General features: G+C 44.5%; 1 protein-coding gene and 1 long non-coding RNA gene across 52 annotated transcripts in view; one reads left to right on the forward strand and one right to left on the reverse strand.

Moving 5' to 3' along the window:
* Window positions 1-21,504, forward strand: part of MADD (MAP kinase activating death domain) — a 116,482-nt gene that overhangs the window by 24,136 nt on the left and 70,842 nt on the right. For 23 of the 50 annotated variants that reach the window (XM_065595162.1, XM_065595168.1, XM_065595165.1 and 20 more), the window contains exons 3-15: window positions 876-1,490; window positions 3,811-4,114; window positions 4,529-4,660; window positions 5,500-5,613; window positions 6,623-6,703; window positions 11,320-11,376; window positions 12,093-12,271; window positions 13,949-14,184; window positions 14,615-14,771; window positions 16,905-17,008; window positions 17,655-17,848; window positions 19,339-19,619; window positions 20,247-20,386. In XM_065595162.1, coding sequence (XP_065451234.1) covers window positions 876-1,490; window positions 3,811-4,114; window positions 4,529-4,660; window positions 5,500-5,613; window positions 6,623-6,703; window positions 11,320-11,376; window positions 12,093-12,271; window positions 13,949-14,184; window positions 14,615-14,771; window positions 16,905-17,008; window positions 17,655-17,848; window positions 19,339-19,619; window positions 20,247-20,386 — 2,594 coding nt within the window. The remainder of the gene's footprint in view (window positions 1-875; window positions 1,491-3,810; window positions 4,115-4,528; window positions 4,661-5,499; window positions 5,614-6,622; window positions 6,704-11,319; window positions 11,377-12,092; window positions 12,272-13,948; window positions 14,185-14,614; window positions 14,772-16,904; window positions 17,009-17,654; window positions 17,849-19,338; window positions 19,620-20,246; window positions 20,387-21,504) is intronic. The other 27 variants (XM_065595187.1, XM_065595169.1, XM_065595173.1 and 24 more) reach the window with 3 other exon arrangements.
* LOC101943313 (uncharacterized) overlaps window positions 1-21,504 on the reverse strand; it is a 110,502-nt gene that overhangs the window by 6,242 nt on the left and 82,756 nt on the right. The gene's annotated exons all lie outside the window — the stretch shown is intronic.

Raw genomic sequence — 21,504 nt, forward strand, 5'->3', positions numbered from 1 at the left:
TCCCTAGTCATGCTCTCAAAAGAGTGGTTTTCTCCCCCCATGGGAACTGCTGGGCCAGTCTCTGTCTGAGTTCTCCTCTGCAGCCAGAGCCCACTTTGCATGCCCTGGTAGGATATCATGATAATTTGAGGCTTCTAAACTTTCTCTTGCAGTATGTCGTCGTCATAGGTCAGAGTGATTTGTAGGTGACCTGTGGCAGGTGGAACACATGGGACATAGGTTAGCACGACAGTGATGGGGAGTCTCACTCAGTTTAGAGTCAGTTTAAAGCAATTCGCCATTGCTGTGGTGAAGGTGCCTTGTCCAGTTCTACAGAGCTGCTTCTAAGGACTGACAGTTTGGTAAATTCCTGTTGCCACTGGTTGGGATCTGTTTCCACTTTTTCTGGTTGAATTTTCCATATATTTCTCAGGTAAAAACGACCTGCATTTGGACCAAGCTGGCTGAGTTTATGCTCGCAGGGCCAAGTCTGGAGGAGAAAAAAATCAGTGTCTTCTCTGGCTAAGTGTCACCCAGAGATGTATATAGTTGGTTGCATTTTATAAATCAAAATCAGGGAAACTTCCCTTCTCAAGAGGATGCTCTCCCACAGTGACGCACCCATGGATCTCTTCCTCTTACTAACCCTCGGGGATGTCCGCTCCCCCTTGCACCTCAGTATTGACATTATAGACCATTCTTTCCTTTCCTATGATGATTCTGGTCCCCCTGTGGTCTTGGGCCTCCTTGTATGTCTACTGACTGAGAAGCTGTGCTCCCTTTCGGTACTGGGGAGAAGGCAAAGGTTGAAGCGGGTTCCATATGGACTAGACAGGTTGCCAAGGTTTATGTTGGAATTGGCCAGCTAAGTAATTGTGTGATTGTGTTCTTTCTAGGCAGCCAAGCAGCGATAGTGTGGCCCAGACCCCTGAGCTGCTCCGACGTTACCCTCTGGAAGACCATTCAGATTTCCCTTTGCCTCCCGATGTGGTGTTCTTCTGTCAGCCGGAGGGATGCCTGAGTGTACGGCAAAAACGCATGAGTCTGCGAGATGACACCTCCTTTGTCTTCACACTCACAGACAAGGATTCGGGCGTCATTCGCTATGGGATCTGTGTCAACTTCTACCGCTCCTTCCAGAAGCGAGTGCCCAAAGAGAAAGCAGAAGGCACTGGTGGGCATCGAGTTCGGGATGGACAAAAACCCCCCAAACCTGGGGATGCTTCCGTTGCCCAAGAGGAGGTGGGCAATGAGAGTTCAGAGAGTGGCTCTTCACTGCACACACCAAGCACAGAGTCCACTCCAGATGTGAACCGGTCACCACGCAGTAAGCGTGTTGCCAGAGGCAGCCATCACTCCCGGAACAGCACCCTGACTTCCCTGTGCATCATTAGTCATTACCCCTTCTTCTCCAGCTTCCGCGAGTGTTTATACATCCTGAAGAGGCTAGTGGACTGCTGCAGTGAGAGGCTGCTGGGCAAGAAGCTGGGGATCCCTCGAGGAGTGCAGAGGTATGTGGGGTGGGGGAGAAAGGCCATTTCTCTTACTCTCCAAGGGCTGCAGTTCTCTGCTTCAGCCTCTGCTCTAAATGATCTGTATGTATGTGTTTGCAGGAGTAGTGGAGGTGGTTACTGTTTGTCTGTGCTGAGATGTTTCTGTTCTAATTTGCAAGGGGGAGGGATCTGTGATAATTTTTGTAAAAATTCATATTTGTCTAATTCAATAATTGGATTTTATTTTAAACAGTAGTGCACCTACATGAAACAGAGGCAGTACCCTGCTAATAACTCTATCTAAATCTGATCTATCCTTTCTAAATCTAGACATTGATACTGTGGTTATCTCTGTGGCATGTGAGTGCCATGGTGATGCATACCATGACTGATATAATTTTGACCATGGAGGTACAGAGACAGAAATTAGAATCATAAGAAGAAAATAATGCAAAGAATTTCAACTCGGGGAAAAATGTAGCTAATGTATTTGAGGAAAAATAATCTGAAATCAACGCTAAATGGGAAGGAAGAAACCTCAGCAGCGGGAATAGCTGAGAGAGACTAACCGGTGGTTTGTTGTGATAAATGAAACATGAACTTAAAATGTGAAATGGTCGCCAAAAATCCGAGTTATATTGGATGCATACACAAAAGTATATTTCACCATGGAGCTGGGAAGGCATAGTACCTCTTTCTACAGCAATAGTGTGACTGCACGTGGATTATTGTGTTCACTGCAAAAGGTAGAACATATACAATAGGAAACAATCCTGCCCTGATGTCAGACCCATATGCTGGGTTATAGTCTTATCTCTAATTTCTGATTCTATAAATACCTTGCTAGTGATCCCAGGTCTGACTTGGTGGGTGGGTGTAGAAGAAGCTATCCCTGCCATCAGGGCAATGATCTGCTAGTAATAATGTTACACCTTAAATCTCCTCAGGTGCTATACTACCATAAGAGAGCAAAATGGATTTTATTCTGCCCCATGCATCGTCAGTGGATTTGCCAGCCAAATCCAGTGTCAGAATCATTCTTGGTGCCAACATCAGAGGCAGAACAAAATTAGTTGGATTTTCAGATGGAAATTTGTGGCTCTCTGGCTTTAGCTGAGTTGTAAAATGAGCTCTGTTAGACACTGAGACAGAATAAAGCTGGAATCTCATCGATTTCAGTTACTTCTCTGATTCTAATGGCACTTTAGAGAGAGAAACGGCCATTCAGGAGTTAAGAGAAGCTGAGCAACAGATAGGGGAGAGTTTAAAAAAAAAAAAAAAAAAAAAGTTGGGGAAGGTAAAATTGTTCCTAAAACCAAAGTTGTGGTATTCTACCCACGAGAGTACTCTTAAATTCAAAATTCTGTCTGCTATTTGATCTCCCATCTCTTTCTTATCTGTCTTTCTAGGTGGGTCCTTGGGAGCCAACTTCCTATGGGACTAAATCCCTAAAGAATAAACATGTATGCCGGAATAGTTACCTGGCCCTACCTCTAACATGGGGCTGTATCACTTCAGTGGGATCTGTGTACACTAGCTGAAGGGGAGAGACCTTCAGCTCTCCAAGTGGGAAATGATGCTTAATCACTTTGCCAGATTAGAATATTGTAGAAGGGCTTGAGGATGAGATTATTCTCTTTATATGCCATCCATTTCCCTAAAATGCTAAGGAACTTCACAGACTAGCTAGAGGAATCTGTATTTCTGTCAAAGAAATGGGACACTTTAGCTGTTTTACAGGTCACAGCAACATTGCTCAACAGTTTAGGTCAGGAAGTAGGGGGAAAAAAAATCAAATGAAAACTGCTGGAGAAATTTAATGAAGCTCAATGTAATTACCTGAATTGGAATTTGGGTCAGATGCCAGGATCCTCAAATTCTTCTGAAAAATGCATTGGGATTTTTAACTGTTCGGGCTCTGGTTTCGTTGCCTCTAGCAGTACAGAGTTTTATAACACCTTGCTGGGACATTGATTCATTGAAGTCTCATGGGGAGTGCCACCTACTGAATCCTGTTCTGGGGTTTCTTAGGAGATCTGGACACTGTTTAGCTAATGAGATCTGATGAGACCCTAGCCCAAGGTGGTATAGCTGTGACTGTTCTCACCACCGCAAGATTTATGTTCCTAGTGACTTTGCTTTAACAGACTAATTTCAACACTTACTAATCCTTCCTCTTCCCTGGCTGGACAGTGAGGACTATGTTACACTGTTTTCTGCTGCCTTGTAGTCTTTGGGTAATCTGGCCTTCCATGGAGGAGCCTGGCAAAATTCTGAGTGGAGCAGCTGCAGAATGTCTCTATGGGACTGTGTTAACCTTGTCATTCTCCCCACACAGGGATACCATGTGGCGGATTTTCACAGGTGCTCTCCTAGTGGAAGAGAAATCCAGTGCGTTGCTACATGACCTGCGTGAGATAGAGGCCTGGATTTATCGCCTGCTCCGCTCACCTGTACCTGTTGCAGGCCAGAAGCGAGTGGATGTGGAAGTCTTACCACATGATTTGCAACCAGCTTTGACGTTTGCTCTTCCTGACCCATCCCGCTTCACGTTGGTGGATTTCCCCTTGCATCTGCCCTTGGAACTTTTGGGAGTGGATGCCTGTTTGCAGGTGCTGTCCTGCATCCTTCTGGAGCACAAGGTGAGAGGGAGAAGATGTTTGTTTTTGTTTTGATTGGTCAGTCGGTCGGTCTATGGCTACTAACCAGTACAAAACTAATTAGAAATCTAACAATGTTGGTGAATAGGACTGATGTCCCTCTGCAGTTCTAGGAACAGTTTGCATTTGGGAGGCCCCACTTGAGGTTCTAATCTGGGAGGGTCTTGCTTTTTGTGCAGAGTGTTCAGAGGTTTGTTTGTGGAAAGACTTTTGCTGATGCAGGGTCCGCCCATCTAATAACAGCCAAGTCACATGGAGGCAGAGCAAGGTCTCACATAGCCCTGTGGAAGCATCAGGAAAGGGAGAGGTTTACTTTGGGACCTGAGCTCCTTTGTGGGAATCCCTGGGCTGGATGAATGATGGATATAGTGCTAACATGAGTTTTCTTGGCCACAGGTGGTGCTGCAGTCCCGAGACTATAATGCTCTCTCCATGTCCGTGATGGCATTTGTGGCTATGATCTATCCACTAGAGTACATGTTCCCAGTGATTCCACTGCTCCCCACCTGCATGGCTTCTGCAGAACAGGTACGTTACATTATCTCATCAGCCAATCATCAGCTGCAACTTCAGTTCTGTCCTGCATTCTTCTGCTGTAAGAACTCTGTCTAGTGTGGGCTGACCTGATATTTTAGGGAATAAAAGGCCCCATCTCCAAGTGGTTGGTCTCAATTTACTACAAGTCAATAGCAACCCGATATTATTTTGATCCCTTCACACAATCTGGTCAGTGTAGGTGTGAGAGCTGCCTTCTCTGCAGCTCCTGCTGTCAGGAACAACTTCCTATATCGCTTCATAGTTTTTCAGTGTAGATTTTAAAATACTTCATTGCCTGTGCTGCCTTAGCGACACCATCAGCTTGAAATTGAACTAGTTTTTTAAAAAATGGCTTTATTCCCAGAGCAGTGGAATCAGCACCTTCAATCAGTACAAAATACATTCAGACTCTGCATTTGTGCTGTATCTGTCTGTGTCTGTGACTTGTTCCCTGTCTAGCTTGGGCTCTGCTGTGAACTTTTTCCCCACTGGGCCCATGAGTAGAGCAGGAAGCTGTTGGGTTTCTTCTAAACAATTTTCCCTTCCCAAGAGGCTGGTTACTTCACCAAAGGAAAGCGTGTCTACCTGGATGGTTGCTGGAAAAATTGCATTCCTCCTTCTCCAGAACATTTGAGTTTTTTGTCCTCTTTGTGTCCCTCTGTGGAACTCTGTTTGAGAGCTGTGGGATGGATGCCTGCTGTGATAACTGGCTGGTACCTTTTGTGTTGTCCCCTCTCTTGTAACTGGATTGTAGACAATGTATTTAGGAAGCAAGGTGTGAGCATTACCAATACAGATCTTTCCCTTTATTCTTTCCTTTTGTCCTCTAGTTACTATTGGCCCCCACACCTTACATCATTGGGGTCCCAGCCAGCTTCTTCCTTTACAAACTAGACTTTAAAATGCCTGATGATGTGTGGCTTGTTGACCTGGACACCAATAAGGTAAGCGATCCGTGCTCAGGAGCCTTTGGTTTTGATGAGAGGGGACAGTTTAGTGGAAACCCCAGTTCCCATGGTGGATTTGAGAAATGCAGTGCACATGCCCAAGTGCACAAACGACTGCAGTCACATCTGCTGCCCCAATGCTTTTACTGCGTGGTTTTCTAAGCCCTGTCTTGAGGTCCCCTTTCCCACACCCCTCCTACTATTTCAGCTGAAAATGACTTTTGAATGAAATTTATTTTTTTCTTAAATCATTATAATAGAAATAATGTAGCAGTTAGGGCAAATTTAAAGCAGTCAGTCTGCCTGCCCTGTGAGAAACTGCACAGGAAGAATAAACTCTCACAGGAGTTATAAAACCACATAGTCTACTTGGCAGTCAGGACCCTATTTTTTTACAGCCTTTGGAGGAGAGAGGAAATTAGATCTGGTAAGTGTCTTCCTGCAGCATTTGGTGTGATAATTCAAAGAGGACCTTATAAGCAACTGTACATGGTGGTATTAACAATGCTGCTTAAAGGGAAACACAGTTAACATCCTCTAATAAACTGGGAATCTGAACGTTGAGTGTGTTAAGAAAAGTTTGAATTTTTTTTTGTGAAGGGTAAAGTAACTCCTCCCTAACCCCAAGGGAGTGAAAATCGAAGTACTGATCCTATCTAAGGGTACGTCTACACTACCTGCCGGATCGGTGAGTAGTGATCGATCTATCGGGGATTGATTTATCGCGTCTAGTGTAGACACGATAAATCGATCCCCGATCGCTCTGCTGTCGACTCCTGTACTTCACCGCAGTGAGAGGCGGAAGTGGAGTCGATGGGGGAGCGGCGGCAGTCGACCCCGTGCCGTGAGGACACGAGGTAAGTCGTGTCTCCCCTCCTCCCCCCGCGTAGACCAGGCCTAAGTCTTCTGCAGCCTTTGTTCTTTGGTCCCTATCATGTCTCATAAAGTATAGGACTCCAGCCTGGGGGTGGCTACTATCTAGAATTGTTTTGCTGTTTAATTCCAGGTGATTGTTCCCACGAATGCAGAATCTTTGCCAGTCCTACCGGAGCCGGAGGCATTAGAGCTTAAAAAACACCTGAAACAGGTAAGTGGCCACTCCAGGGGTCTGGTGAGGAGTGGGCATCAGACTAGCTACACTGCCTCAACTCAGCAGGTGCTGATCTATGTAAGAGGGCAGCTGTGCAGATCAGTGGGTCTAGCATAGCACATTCTATAAGGGGCCATTTGGTACTTGGATACCGTGGTGCCAGACACTTGAGACTAACTTTGGGTAGAGAAAGCAGAGCGCTGGAAGATCCCTCTTGTTCAGTCAACTGCCTCTCAGTCAGCTAACCACCTGGCCTGGGGAGGCCTCCTGCTCTGAATGTGGCAGTGGACTCTGTCAGCATGGGCAACTGAGTAACAAAGTTGCAAGGACATACTTCCTTGAGACCCATAGGCCATATGGTTCCTTCCCAAACAGCGCTCCTTCCAGACTGACCAAAACCTGAGGCTATTCTCTTGTTTGCAGAGCTCCCTGTAAATCTCCCCAGAGGTCTTCATCTTCTTCAGTTGTTTTTCCATTTGCTCTCTCTTTTTTTTTTCCCCCTCCCTGCTTTGCTTAGGGAAGTGCGGGGCTGGAAATTTCTCATTTTACCTGTTTAAGATGCTTATTTATTCAGAGAGTCCTTCTAGAGGGTGTCTGGTAGGCTTCTCCCCTGCTGCTCCCAGGTTAGAGCACCTGAATAACAACACTGCAGGCTTGTAGAGCAGTTAGTCTTGGAACCCGCATAGGGAGAGGCAATTCTTGATTTAGTCCTAAGTGGAGCACAGGATCTCATTCTGTGAATATAGCTGAACCGCTCGGTAATAGCAATCATGATATAATTAAATTTAACATCTTGTGGGTGGGGGGAGAATACAAAAGAAGCCCCACCACAGTAGCATTTAACTTCAGAAACGGGAGCTACACAAAACTGAGGAAGACAATTAAATGGAAATTAAAAGGAACAGTCACAAGAGTGAAATGCCTGCAAACTGCATGGAATCTTTTTGAAAACACCATAAAATTAAATGTATACTCCAAATTAAAAAGAACAGTGAGAGAACCAAAAAATGCCACCATGGCTAAACAACAGAGTAAAAGAAGCAGAGACCAAAAGGCATCCTTTAAAAATTGGAAGTCAAATCCTACTGAGGAAAATAGAAAGGAGAATCAATTCTGGCAAGTCAAGTGTAAAAGTATAAATAGGACAAAAATGAATTTGAAGACCAACTAGCAAAAGATTCAGGAACTAACCGCAAAAACATTTTTTAAGTACATCAAAAACAGGAAGGCCTGCTAAACAATCAATGGGGCCACTGGATGGTTGAGGTGCTAAAGGAGCACACAAGGAAGACAAGCCCATTGCAGAGAAGTTAAATTAATTCTTTGCATCGGTCTTCACTGTAGAGGATGTGAAGGAGATTCCCACACTTGAGCAATTCTTTTTAGGTGATGCATCTGAGGAACTGTCCCAGATTGAGGTGTCATTACAGGTGGTTTTGGAACAAATTGATAAATTAAGCAGTAGTAAGTCACCAGGACCAGATGGTATTCACCTAAGAGTTCTGAAGGAACTCAGATGTGAAATTGTAGAGCTACTAACTGTGATATGTAACCGATCATTTAAATCAGATTCTGTACCAGCTGACTGGAGGATAAATAATGTGACACCATTTTTTAAAATAGGCTCCAAAGACTACCCTGGCACTTATAGGCCAGTAAGCCTAACTTCAACTTCAACAAATTGGTTGAAGTACAGAACAGAATTATTAGAGACCCCGATGAACACGATTTGCTGCAGAAGAGTGAATAGGCCTTTTGTAAAGGGAAATCATTCCTCATCAATCTATTAGAATTCTTTGAGGGGGTCAACAGATGTGGACAAAGGTTTTCCAGAGGATATAGTGTACTGGGACATTCAGAAAGCCTTTGACAAGGTCCCTTACCAAAGGCTCTTAAGCACAATAAGCTGTCATGGGATAAGAGGGAAGGTTCTCTCACAGATCAGTAACTGGTTAAAAGACAAGAAACAAATGGTAGGAATAAATGGTCAGTTTTCAGAATGGAGATGTAAATAGTGTCCCCCAGTGGGACCAGCGCTGTTCATCATATTCATACATGATCTGGAAAAAGGGGTAAACAATGAAGTGGCAAAGTTTGCAGATGATATAAAACTAATCAAGATAGTTAAGTCCAAGGCAGGCTGTGCAGAGTTTAAAAGGGATCTCACAACACTGGATACCTGGGCAACAAAATAGCAGATGAAATTCAGTATTGATAAATGCACATTGGAAAACATCCCAATTATACGTACAAAATGATGGGCTCTAAATTAGCAGTTACTACTCAAGAAAGAGATATTGGAGTTATTGTGGATAGTTCTCTGAAAACACCCATTCAGTGTGCAGCGGCAGTCAAAAAAGCTAACAATGTTAGGAAACATTAGGAAAGTAATGGATATATAAGACAGAAAATATCATAATGTCACTATGTAACTGGTACGCCCGCACTTGGGATTCTGTGTGCAGTTCTGGTCACCCTATCTCAAAAATTTATATTAGAAATGGAAAAGGTGCAGAGAACGGCAACAAAAATTATGAAGGGAATGGAACAGCTTCCATCTGAGGAGAGATTAAAAAGACTGGGACTGTTCATCTTGGAAAAGAGACGATCGAGGGGGGGATATGATAGAGGTCTATAAAATCATGAATGGTGTCGAGAAAGTGAATCAGGAAGTGTTATTTACCTCTTTGCGTAACACAAAAACCAGGGTGTCAGCCAGTGAAATTAATAGGCAGCAGGTTTAAAACAAAGAAAAGGCAGTACTTCTTCACACAATGAAGTCGTCAACCTTGGACCTTGTTGCCAGGGGGTATTGTGAAGGTCAAAACTATAACTGGATGAAAAAAAGAATTAGATAAGTTCATGGAGGATAGGTCCATGAATGGTTATTGGCAGGATAGTAAGGGATATAACCCTGTGCTCTGGGTGTCCCTAGGTCTCTGACTATCAGATTCTGGGACTGGAGGATGGGATGGATCACATGATGCTTGCCCTGCTCTGTTCATTCCCTTTGAAGCATCTGTTACTGGAATACTCTATTGGAAGACAGGATACAGGGCTAAATGGACCATTGTTCTGACCCAGTATGGTCATTCTAATGTTCTGATGTAATAACAATTGCTTAAGGGTGTGTGTACACAGCAAAGAAAAGCCCTCAGCACTGAGTCTCAGAACCCTAGTCAGTTGACTTGACCTCAAGGGGCTTGGGCTGCTGGGCTAAAAATAGCAATGTAGGTGTTCCCACTTGGGCTGGAGCCTCGGATCCAAGATCCTCCCACCTCTCTGGGTTTCAGACTCTGGGCTCTAGCCTGAATGGGAATACCTACACTGTATTTTTTAGCCTTGCAACCCAAGCCTGAGTTAGTTGACCTGGGCTCCGAAATTGTGCCCTGCTGGTTTTTCTTTGCAGTAGCCGTAGACAGTTTTCAGAAACGGCTCACTTCTCCTCTCCTTTAGCGTAGTGAGTGGGTGGGGAAAAAAAGAAAAATCCCTGGGAACTTTACAGTTTCAGTGACTATAGTTGACCAGCAAAGGGACCCTTTGAGATATGCTTTAGGGTTTTGCAGCCAGTCTCCATCTCTTGCTGCAGTTTGGGGGTCTAGTTAGTACCCCACATCTTGTTTTCACCCTCATAAAAGCTCCAGGACTCTCCTTGGCACACACAATGTGGCCTTTGGACTTGGACTTGACTCCTCTCTCTCTCTGTCTCTCTCAAATAAACTTTTCCCTCTTTCCATAAATGAGGTCCCACTGCCTCCTCTCAGATCCTGATAAGCCATTAATCAGCTTGGGACAGGGTTGGCTGTCCTATCAAGCAGATTTTATCTCTTTATTTCTATTTTTCTCCTTCTGTACACTGCATGCACTACCTAAAGGTAAAGTGTGTTGGTGAGGGCTGCTATTTCTGCCTCTGTAGAGCAATTTGTATAACCTTGTTTAGGATCCCAGATGCCCTGCTGCTTTCACCAGAAAATGATCCTGCAGTGGAAACTACACTTGCTACTCCAAAACCTGTTTTTCCCTACAGTTTAAGGGCTGTTCAGCAAAATTCCCAAACACTGAGGAGAGGTTGAACATTAGATGGTACATTAGAGGTAGAACAAAATGTGATATTCCTTTGGCAACTTCTGTCCAAGGATTCCAAAGCAATCAACTAAGCTCAGAACATACCTGACCACTGCTGGGGAAGGGAGAATGCTAACTACCCGCTGGCACACAGCAATGTGGAAAGGGGAAACTTTGGCCAACGACACTGAGGTTAACACCTAACCTTTACATAGAATGCCACCTGGTCATTAATATCCAGGCAGAGCAGCAAGGACCTTGGATTTTAAAGTCTCATTGGAAAAGTCTCTGTTCACAACCAGGAGACTGGAATGTTATTACTTTCTGGGAAGAAGGAGGGTCTAGTGGGGAGCAGATGAGTGGTGATGGAGCATGCTGTTTTCTTTCAGGAATTGCACTGATTTGTGGTCCCTTTTATTTCCTTTCTCATCTGTGATATTTGGTAGTAATAGTTTTTTTTTTTCTTCTCCATCTGTCTGTGGTCATGTGTTCGTCTTGGCTCTGATTGGCTGCTGATGTTGTCATGTGATCTTCCATCTTGCCTCCAGTGTCTGGTTAGCATGACTGCAATCACTCAGCAACAGCTGCTCACGCCTGACAACAAGGTTCTTTATTTTACTCTTTTCCCCTCAACTTTCCATGATTTTTATTCTTCTTCTGTGCTTTACTTATTGACTTTTGAAAGGGAGGCTAGAGGAGGAGACTCAAGGAGCAGGAGGAGAAATGGGGGAGATTTGGGACCAATCTGGTTGTACGACTAGGAAGTTAAACCTTTACTGCTTCAAGTGCACTTTCAAGATGATACTATCAGGGCTTGGGATAAGCCTCTATTTCTCTAGAAAGGCACAGAGTTCACCCAGGTGAGAAACTGAGAATTGCAGGTTTATGTCCTGGGATTATGGCTATGCTGATTGGGTCTAAGGAGTGTATTTCTGACTACTGGAGATAGGAATAAATCTCCAACAAGCTGCTGGGATCCAGAATGCTGCACACCCTGAACCTGGTTTTGGACTATTGGAAGCATCTGTTTTTACTTTTATCAACCATTCAGAAATTTGACACCGTGTGCTGTTCCCAGGACTGTGTCATCAGTAAGGAGGTTGATGGGGCAATCCAGCAAATGCAGGGTCAGGAACCCAACAAAGGGATTTCTTTCTTGGCTGAGTGTGGGGCAGAGAATGGTGTAGACATGCTCCTGAGAGTGCACTAGAACCTGGCACAAGGGCTGTGATTGCTCAGGGGTCAAGTCAGCTCTACTCTTTATATTCTTGCCTGAATAATTGTTTCTTGCTGACTGTGCATGTGACCTGTTGCTCCGCAGGCCTTGGCCAGTATGAGTCTGAATACCCAGCCCATTCTTAACCTAGAGAAGTTCCATGAGGGACAGGAGATCCCACTGCTCATGGGAAGACCTCAGAATGGTCTACAGTCCACCCCTTCCACGGAATTCAACCCCCTGATCTATGGCAATGATGTGGACTCTGTGGATGTGGCCACCAGGTGAGTTGACTAGGCACCTACATGCTGAATCTCCATAGAGTTTGCACTTGAGAAGGAAGTACAGGGCTTTCTGAGGGTGCCATGTTGTAAGCTAGTCTGTATCTCTCTCCTTCAGATAAACACTGAATGTTAGCTACAAAAAAAAATTCTCTTCAAATAAACATGTCAAGGCAGTGGTTACCATGAAGTTTGTGTCAGGGGCTCACCGATGATGATGCAGAACATGGCAGTAAAGGCAGGATGGCGAAGGAGAATGAATGTATAGAAATGGAAATTACCATGTCCAAAGGGGAAGCAAAACTTGAAGGGCTCAAGATGAGGAGATTGGATAGTCTCACTCCCAGAACATTGAAAGAGAATGAAATTGCTAGTCTGGTAGCAAGGGTTTTTAATAAATCTATGAGATGGGGGTGGTATGATATGGCAGCAGAATAGCAAACGTCCTATCTATATTTAAGAAAGTAAAATAAAGTGATCCAGGCAACTTCAGACCCATTAATCTGACCTCAGTAATATGCAAGGCTTTAGAACAAATTTGGATGGAAAGAATAATTAAAGGCGTGGAGGTAAATGGAAAATAGGATCAATTGCAACATGGGTTTACCAAAGGTAGATCATGCCGGACTAATATGATATCTTTCTTTTGTTAAGATAACTGATTTTTTAAATAAGAGAAATGCAGTAGATCTAACCCATCTGGACTTCAGTAAACCATTTGGCCTGGTGCCACATGGGACATTATTAGTGGTTGAAGAGGTAGGTAAGGAACTGGCTAATGGAGAGAAAACTACAGGTTGTAGTGAAAGGAGAACTGTCTGGCTGGAGGGAGGATACTAGTGGAGGTCCTTGGGGTGGCTTTTGGGACCAATGTTATTTAACATTTTCATTAATGACCTTGGCACGAAAAGTAGAAATGTGCTAATAAAATTTGCTGATGACACAAAGCTGGACGGTATCGTCACTACAGTGGAGGACCAGAATATTGGATAACCTTAAGTACTGGAGTAATAGAAATTGGATGGAAATTTAATAGGACAAAGTGCAAGATTGTGCTTTTAGGGACTAATAATAAGAATTTCTGCTGTAGGCTAGGGGCTCATCAGTTAGAAATGACAGATAAGGAGGAAGATATGGGTGTATTAGTAAACTGTATGATGACTAAGACTCCAAAGTGATATGTTCATTTCCTGCATTTCCCCATAGCTTATCTCAGCTGCCTTCCCTAGGTCTCAGCAGCTTAACAGTGTGAGTTCAGGTTAACTCACGCACCAGTGTATTAGCTGCTTCCCACGAGTCATATTCATGTAAGAAATGTAACCCCCAGAAACCTGTCTTCTTCTTAGCAACTCTACTGGCAGGTATAAGGGATGATCAGCCATGAAGAGGCTTCTTTGCCAGAAGTAGTTGGCTGGGCTGACAATCCTTGTGTGAGTTGGGCGTACAAAGCACCTGCTGTGAGGGAAAGGAAAGTTAAACCAAAGCAGTTTCTTGAGAGAACCCCTTTTCCCAGTGGGAGTCACACATGTCCCCATTCCTATTTTGTATCACCCTTCCCTTTAGAAACACTAGTGGGTGGAAATGTTGCCTTTTGTGTAACATTTAAAGGCCCTGTCTGTGCCTCTCCCCTTTGAGGTTCCATGTCTGCATCTGACATATTACCATCTTTTTCCTTCTTAGGGTTGCTATGGTGAGATTCTTCAACTCACCAAACGTTTTGCAGGGTTTCCAGATGCACACCCGCACCCTTCGTCTCTTCCCCCGGCCTGTGGTGGCCTTTCAGGCCAATTCTTTTCTTGCGTCTAGGCCAAAGCAGACAGCTTTCGCTGACAAGCTGTCTAGGACACAAGCAGTGGAATACTTCGGAGAGTGGTCACTCAACCCAACTAACTATGCTTTTCAAAGGATCCACAACAGTAAGTCCTGGTCCTGCCTTTCCGCTCAGCCTGTTTAATGCAGAAGCTTCTAATATGGAGACACTACTGGGAAAGAGGTTGGCTAGTCAACACACTGTTCCAGCAATGGAGCCTATTTTTGCTGTGGAAGGGACCTTCTTTTCCAGTAAGGGTCCATGAAATGAGTCTTGAACTGAAACCTCCTTGTTCCAGTTGGTTGTGGGTTTCTGTTGGATTATTGTCATTGTTACCCTGTCTCTGTTGTTTGTTTTACCTATTTGTGTCTTGTCTGTCTGCATGCTGTAAGCTCCTCAGGACAGGGACTCTCTGTTCCTATGTGGTTTTATAGTGCCTAGTACAATGAGTCCCCATTTAATCAGGGCCTCTCAGGGTTGCCATAATACAAATAACTAAGTTCATTTAACTCTCCTTTTTCCTGTTTTCTTTGCAGACATGTTCGACCCAGCCCTGATTGGTGACAAACCAAAATGGTATGCTCACCAGCTTCAACCAATCCACTACCGTGTCTATGATAGCAATTCCCAGCTGGCTGAGGCATTGAGTGTCCCCATAGAGAAGGAAACAGATTCTGAACCTACTGATGACAGGTTGGTGGGGAACATGACACTATTCAATTGCTAACTAAGAGTCATTGTAAATGTTCTGGCCATCTCTTGCTTTGCTGTTGCAACCTGTTTCTCTGACCTCAAAGACTCCCACCTTGTTTCTTCAGTCTATAGAAAGCAGTGCTGCTAAAGTAATTTTTCTTCCTCGCTGCTCTGACTGTGTCACAGCTGCCTCAGATTCCCTTTATTGGCTTTCATAAACTCTTCATCTTCACCTTCAAGCATTTTTTTAACATCACTCTGCCTTTGCCTCTGATTCATCCTACTCCCTTTGGTCCACTTGGATTTCTATACTCCCTTTTGCCATGCTCCTCTCTTTGCTTTTTTCCATGCTGCCCTTTGCTCAGGGATTGTCCTTCCTCCCTTATTGCAACAAGTATCCCCCCCTTTCTTTCAAATCCCTCCTCAAAACACACAGCTACATGAAGCCTCTCAATGTTAATCTACCGCTTGAGAAGAACTATTCATGAATTTAATAAAACATAAATAGCTGCAGCCCTTCTGAGTGGTGATTCTATTCCAACCCCCAAAGCTGTGTCTCTGCTCTGTTGTTTTTTGCTTGTCTCTCAGCTTGCAAGCTCTTCCGAGCAGGACCTTGTCTGTTCTCTATGGTCTGTGCAGCACCAAGCACACTAACGGAAGTGGTCTGTTATTAGCCTAGCAAGGAAGGGCTTCGTGCTTTCTGATTCCCTCATGCTTTCCCCTCCCCTCCTCTCTCCTGAGAGCTCAAACACTCCTCCATGGCTACAAGTGCTCAGTTCACTCTACTTTGATGAGGGCCAGTGAGTTGCTCTTCACATCTTCTCTTCACCTATCCTAAAATTGTTAAATGTGCTCGTGAAGGGGTCTCCGGGGTGCATCATGGACTGTGGGACTGCTGAGACCCCGAACTCCGCAACCTGGGTTGCCTCTCACACTGTGATGCTGATGTCAAGCTATAAACCTCTGATAGATACTGCACTTACACAGAATCCACAGACAGGGACACACCCAACTGAGTTACACTGAATGATCTCCAAGCCACTCATGAACCATCAATAGAGAGGCACCAGCCAATTTCCTCCAGCTCTACACCCCAAAACTGTACTGTCTTCACTGCTCAAGGCCCCGTTTGGCAGTGCAAGTTCATTAAGTAGTTTGCCACTCTCTCAATGTGGAATGGACACACACTAGCCTTTGTAAATTGAGCTGAGATGTCCTAAGCACTTCAACCAAAACACACTGTTTTAGGAAAAATATAAAACAGATTTATTAACTACAGAAAGATAGGGCTTTGAAGTGATTATAAGTAGCAAGAGTAGAGATCAAAGTTGGTTACTTAAGAAATACAAATAAATTTGTAATCTAAATTCTACAAATTATGCAGGATTTGAATCAAGCAGTATCTTACCATGAAAGGTGGCACAAGCTAGTTACAGTTCCTCATTACACAGGCTGAGACCACCCTTCCCCAGTTCAAAGTTTTTGTCTTCCAGATGTTGAGTTGGGGGAGGGGGAGGAAAGAGTGATGATGTCACTTCCCTTCTTTTATATTTTCTTCCAGCTTGCTGGAAAGATCTTTGCTGTGACGTGGGGATCAGGCAGTCTCCATTGCATATGTGCTCTCCCTGAGAAGTCTCTGGGATGGCCATTGGGAGAGTGGATTCCCTTTAATAGGTCATCAGCACATCTGGCAGCTCCTTTGTTGCAATTGAAAGGTTGGCTGTGGGCATCTCCCAACTTCACAGTATATTTCAGTAACACATATAGCAATGCTTCATAACTTCACCTATAATGATAGCACATAAAATCCAACTGGATATTAATGTTCAACAGATCAAAAATTTTAAAATGATACCTCACAAGGCATACTTTGTACAAAGCATATCATATATGACAGTGGTGAATATGGGGTTCCAGGGTGCTACTTTGAGATGCAGAGTGTCACAGTGCACTCTCTTAAACATTAGCCTCTACCTCCGGCTTGTGGCCAGCCATGCTGCTATGACCCTTTTGGAGGGATCGGTGTAGTATGAGGCTTGGACGGCCATAGGGCAGTGCTGATGATCCATATCTTGTAGCATCCAGCTCCTGTGTTGCTGTTTGGCTGCCTCTCATCTCTCTCTCTTATCCTAGTGGTAGCGACAGTGTGGATTATGATGACTCAAGTTCTTCCTACTCCTCCCTTGGTGACTTTGTCAGCGAGATGATGAAATGTAACATTAATGGCGATACCCCAAGTGAGTAACTAACTTCCTAAGCTGCACTTTCATTGGGCCTGTATTGATCTTCCATCCCCATTCACCTGCCCTTTGAGAAAGTTGCCTCTTCTGAGTCTTTCATCAGAGTGGGAGGCAGGTAGATTATGGTCTGCTCTTATGCAGGAGAGAGACTCTCAGCCTATTCTGCTGCAGCCTGGGACAGTCAGAGGAAGAAACTTTCTCCTTTCTGTGAGCATCACTCTCCAAAAAATCTCTGGGAGAGAGGAATGAACTGAACGTCGTATTGGTGACAGGAGCTAGTTTAACAATGCAGGAAACTAACGTGCTCTGTCCATAGAAGATGTGCAGCCTGGGCACCAGTAGTGCAAGCTTCCCCTACCTCACAGTACCCAATCAGTGATCATCAGCCCTGACCAGAAAGAACCATTTTTAGTAGAGAACAGAGAGAGAATTCGCCTTGGCTTCTGATGAGGCTGCCAACAAGAGTTTCTGTTGGGATAGTAGTTTTTCTTCTTTAAGAAACTGTTATTGAAACCCCAACTCATTTCCCATGTTGGACAATAAGGCACTGAGCAGTTTTTGTTCATTAATGAGATGGGAGGTTGGTACTATGTGTTCGGCGGGAGTAGTGAGCAGTCTCTAATGCCTGGTGGTGCGTTTGCAGATGTTGATCCCCTGACGCATGCAGCCCTGGGTGATGCCAGTGAGGTGGAGTTTGATGACTTCCAGGAATATTCAGGGGATCTGGATGCGCAGGCTCTGGACAGTGAGAGCTCCCTGGACAACAACCAGCCTCGCTCAAGTTCCAGCACTACAGCTAGTAGCAGCCCCAGCACTGTCATCCATGGGGTGAATCACGTGTGTACTAGGACTATTGCACACACAAGCTCAGGCACAGGGTGCTAGGACCTGGAGGAGGGAGGAGTCTAGGCAAATTGGATTGGGATGAGGGTGACTCCTACTAAATGGACTTGGGTAGATGAATTTTTCACCCTCTTCATAGACAAGGCTGAGTTTGCTTGCAGCATTATGGTCACCAGAAAAGTTTCCTTTCAGTACAAGCACCTGTATTTCCTATCCCTATCAGCCCGTGGTTAGGAATGAGGCACCAAGCCTTATAGCTGAGAGAGTAAGTTCCCTCACCCATCTGGCACTGTGTGGGGTTGGTTCTGGGAATGGGAGAGCCGGTATGGTAAAATTATGGAGCTAGTAGGTAGAGGGTAGACAGTGAAGAAGATACACCTCTACCTTGATATAACGCTGTCCTCGGGAGCCAAAAAATCTTACCGCGTTATAGGTGAAACCGCGTTATATCGAACTTGCTTTGATCAACCGGAGTGTGCAGCCCCGCCCCCCCGGAGCGCTGCTTTACCTCATTATATCCGAATTCATGTTATATTTGGTTGCATTTTATCGGGGTAGAGGTGTGTATATGCTTTTCAGTCAGACATTATAAGGTTCATACTCTTTTATACTTGTAAGGGGTAGTAACTTAATGACTCATCCATATCGATAACTCATATTCTTGTATTTGCTGGACAAATACCAGCTAGATAAAAATCCCTCAAAGGGGGTTGGCATTTAAGGCTGTAATGAGTGGGGATACTACAGGGGTCTAGAAGACTTTGTAAATTTAAATCTGATCAGATTTGTGGGGAACACGAAGTGGGAGAAGTGGCAAACGCACAGAACAGAAGCAGGCTTAGCAGTGAGCTGGAGATGCTGGGATGGTGAGGGCTACAAGCCAGAGATGAGTTAGTATAAATGATGCTCTCAAGGAGGGGAAGCATGGATACAAACTGGGAGGTTCTCTGGAAAACAGTGAGTCTCAGGAATCAAGGGGCAATAAAAAACTTTAATAATCAGTTGGATCCCTGGGCAAATAGAATATAAAACTAAGGAGGCAACTTTGCTGCTTTCTGTGGACCTGGAGGAGCCACCCCAGAATACAACTCTGCCCTTGGAGAGAAAACATAATGATGACACAGATCCTGGGAGAGACGGAGGGAGGAGCTGCTTTTACATAGTCTGATAAAAATGAAAAAGAGCAGACTTGCCAGGGGAGCGGAGAAAACAAGAACAGGAAGTTATCCCCATTACCGCGTGATAGTGGGATACAGAGCAATTAGCTTGAAACGAAGGGAATATTTAATGATAAGATTTGTCGGGCAGCGGAATAAAGCCCCAGAAAGGTGATCAAGGCACTGTTACTGCAGATCTTAAAGCCCAGGTTAGAGGAGCTGGTAGTGGGAATGGTATGCAGAGTCCCTCAGAATGCTTTTCTTGCTCTATCCGATATTTCTATGGGGAGTGTGCATTGATAAATGGATGAATTGGTTGGTCCACAGGAGTCAGCAGATTCAGCGGAGATGGAGGAGAAGATGATTGCTGGGTTTTCAAATCACCTTCCCTCCTTGCCGCTGCAATCAAACTTCCCCAAGATGAATTTGGAACGTCGTGATGGTGAAAGCCCAGCTGGCAGCATGAGCTCTGTGGAGGGAATGGTGAAGAAACGAGAGTATGATAATCCATACTTTGAACCACAGTATGGGTTTCCTACTGAGGAAGAGGATGAGGAACAGGAAGAGAGCTACACCCCAAGATTCAACCAGAATCTGACTGGGAATCGGTAAGGCTCCCCCATCACTTGCTCTTCAGTAAAGGGGTGGTGAGGTTACATTTGTTTGTTCCAGTACTTCAGTGTTTAGCAGTCTTTTCCCCAGGAAACTCCTACATCCCAGGCATGTCCTGATAGTCTCCTCCAGTTGGTGCTGAGCAGCTGCAGCCCCTCCTGGCTGAGCACTGACGCTAACTGCAGACTTTTGTTTAAATTTGGGCGGCTGACATAATTATTGACATTTTCCTGAAAATGATCTAGGATGTCATCCTTCGATATTGGCTGCAGGAACTTGGAAATCTCCAGTGGCGTTTCGGATATGAACACTTGCCTCACTGAATCAAGAGACATTGCGCTCAGATACCATAGTGATGGGTGATCTTATTTAAAAATAAAAAAATGTTCAGGGGTCTAAGCACAGAATCGTTATGGTGTGCCCTTCTGGCAGGTAATAGAAACATGAACGTGGATATACTTGTGCCTCATGTTTCCTCTGTTTAACCCCAGTTTGGTAATACTGCTGTGGAATAGGTCCTAGAAGCTTGTATGAGTGTGGGAGATCCCTGCTGTTGGATTTAATGGCAGCTGGAGTCTGTACAGGGGTGTGAGTAATAGCTGAACTTTTTTTTTTTTTTCCAGGTCTCAGAAGCTACTACGTCCTAACAGTTTAAAGCTGGCCAATGACTCTGATGCGGAGTCGGACTCACGGGGCAGCTCCCCAAATTCCACCATCTCCAACAACAGCAGCGAAGGTTTTGGGAGCCTTATGTCTTTTGCCAGTATGTACCGTTGCGTCCTCTAAACTGGTTTTAATGATTCTACCTTAGTGTTTGTGCAGATTCTACCTTAGTGTTTGTGCAGATTCTACCTTAGTGTTTCTGAAGTGGGGAGGGGAGAGAGTAATTTGAAACTTCCCCAAGATGGCAGCTTAGCTGTCAATCTCTCACCAGCTCTGCCAGAGGTCATTCTGGGAGTCACAGGACCTGTTATCCTTACAGTGCCCTACATACTCTGCAGTAATATGGGCCTACATTCTGTAGAAAGGGCTTTGGATTCTTTGGTGCTCTGGTGTAGCAGACTGGAAATTATGAGGCAACTTCATTAAAATTTTGAAAATTGAGGTATTTAGAGCATTTATTTTCTATATTGAAACAGATAATCAATGCAGCTCCCCCCGTGTTGTTTATTTCAATATTAAGTTCAGTTTCTTTACCCTACCCCAACATATGCGATTTTTAATAACTTGCAGATTTTTCTGTTGACATGTGACTGAATACTAGAAGTTTTCAGGGGTGAAGTAGAAGCTGTGCGAGAGGGTAGTTGGGGTTTTTGACACTTAGAGGAGCATAGGAGTAGTGAGATAAACACATTACCTTGATATTTCTGCTAAAGTGATTAACAGTTAAATAGCGACGTGTTCTGATACCATGGTAATTGGTGCAGCACAAGAACATAAGAACGGCCATATTGGGTCATACCAAAGGTCCATCTAGCCCAGTATCCTGTCTTCCGACAGTGGCCAATGTCAGGTGCTCCAGGGAGAATGAACAGAACAGGTAGTCATCAAGTGATCCATCCTCAGTCGCCCATTCCCAGCTTCTGGCTAACATAGGCTAGGGACTCCATCCCTGCCGATCTTGGCTAATAGCCATTGATGGATCTATCCTCCATGGACTTACCTAGATCTTTTTTGAACCTTGTTATAGCCTTGGCCTTCAGAACATCTTCTGGCAAAGAGTTCCACAGGTTGATTGTGCGTTGTGTGAAGAAATACTTCCTTTTGTTTGTTTAAAACCTGCTGCCTACTAATTTCATTTGGTGACTCCTAGTTCTTGTGTTATGAGGAGGAGTAAATAACACTTCCTTATTTATTTTCTCCACACCTGTCATGATTTTA

Source organism: Chrysemys picta, chromosome 4, assembly GCF_011386835.1.
Source record: "Chrysemys picta bellii isolate R12L10 chromosome 4, ASM1138683v2, whole genome shotgun sequence".
NCBI lineage: Eukaryota > Metazoa > Chordata > Testudines > Emydidae > Chrysemys > Chrysemys picta.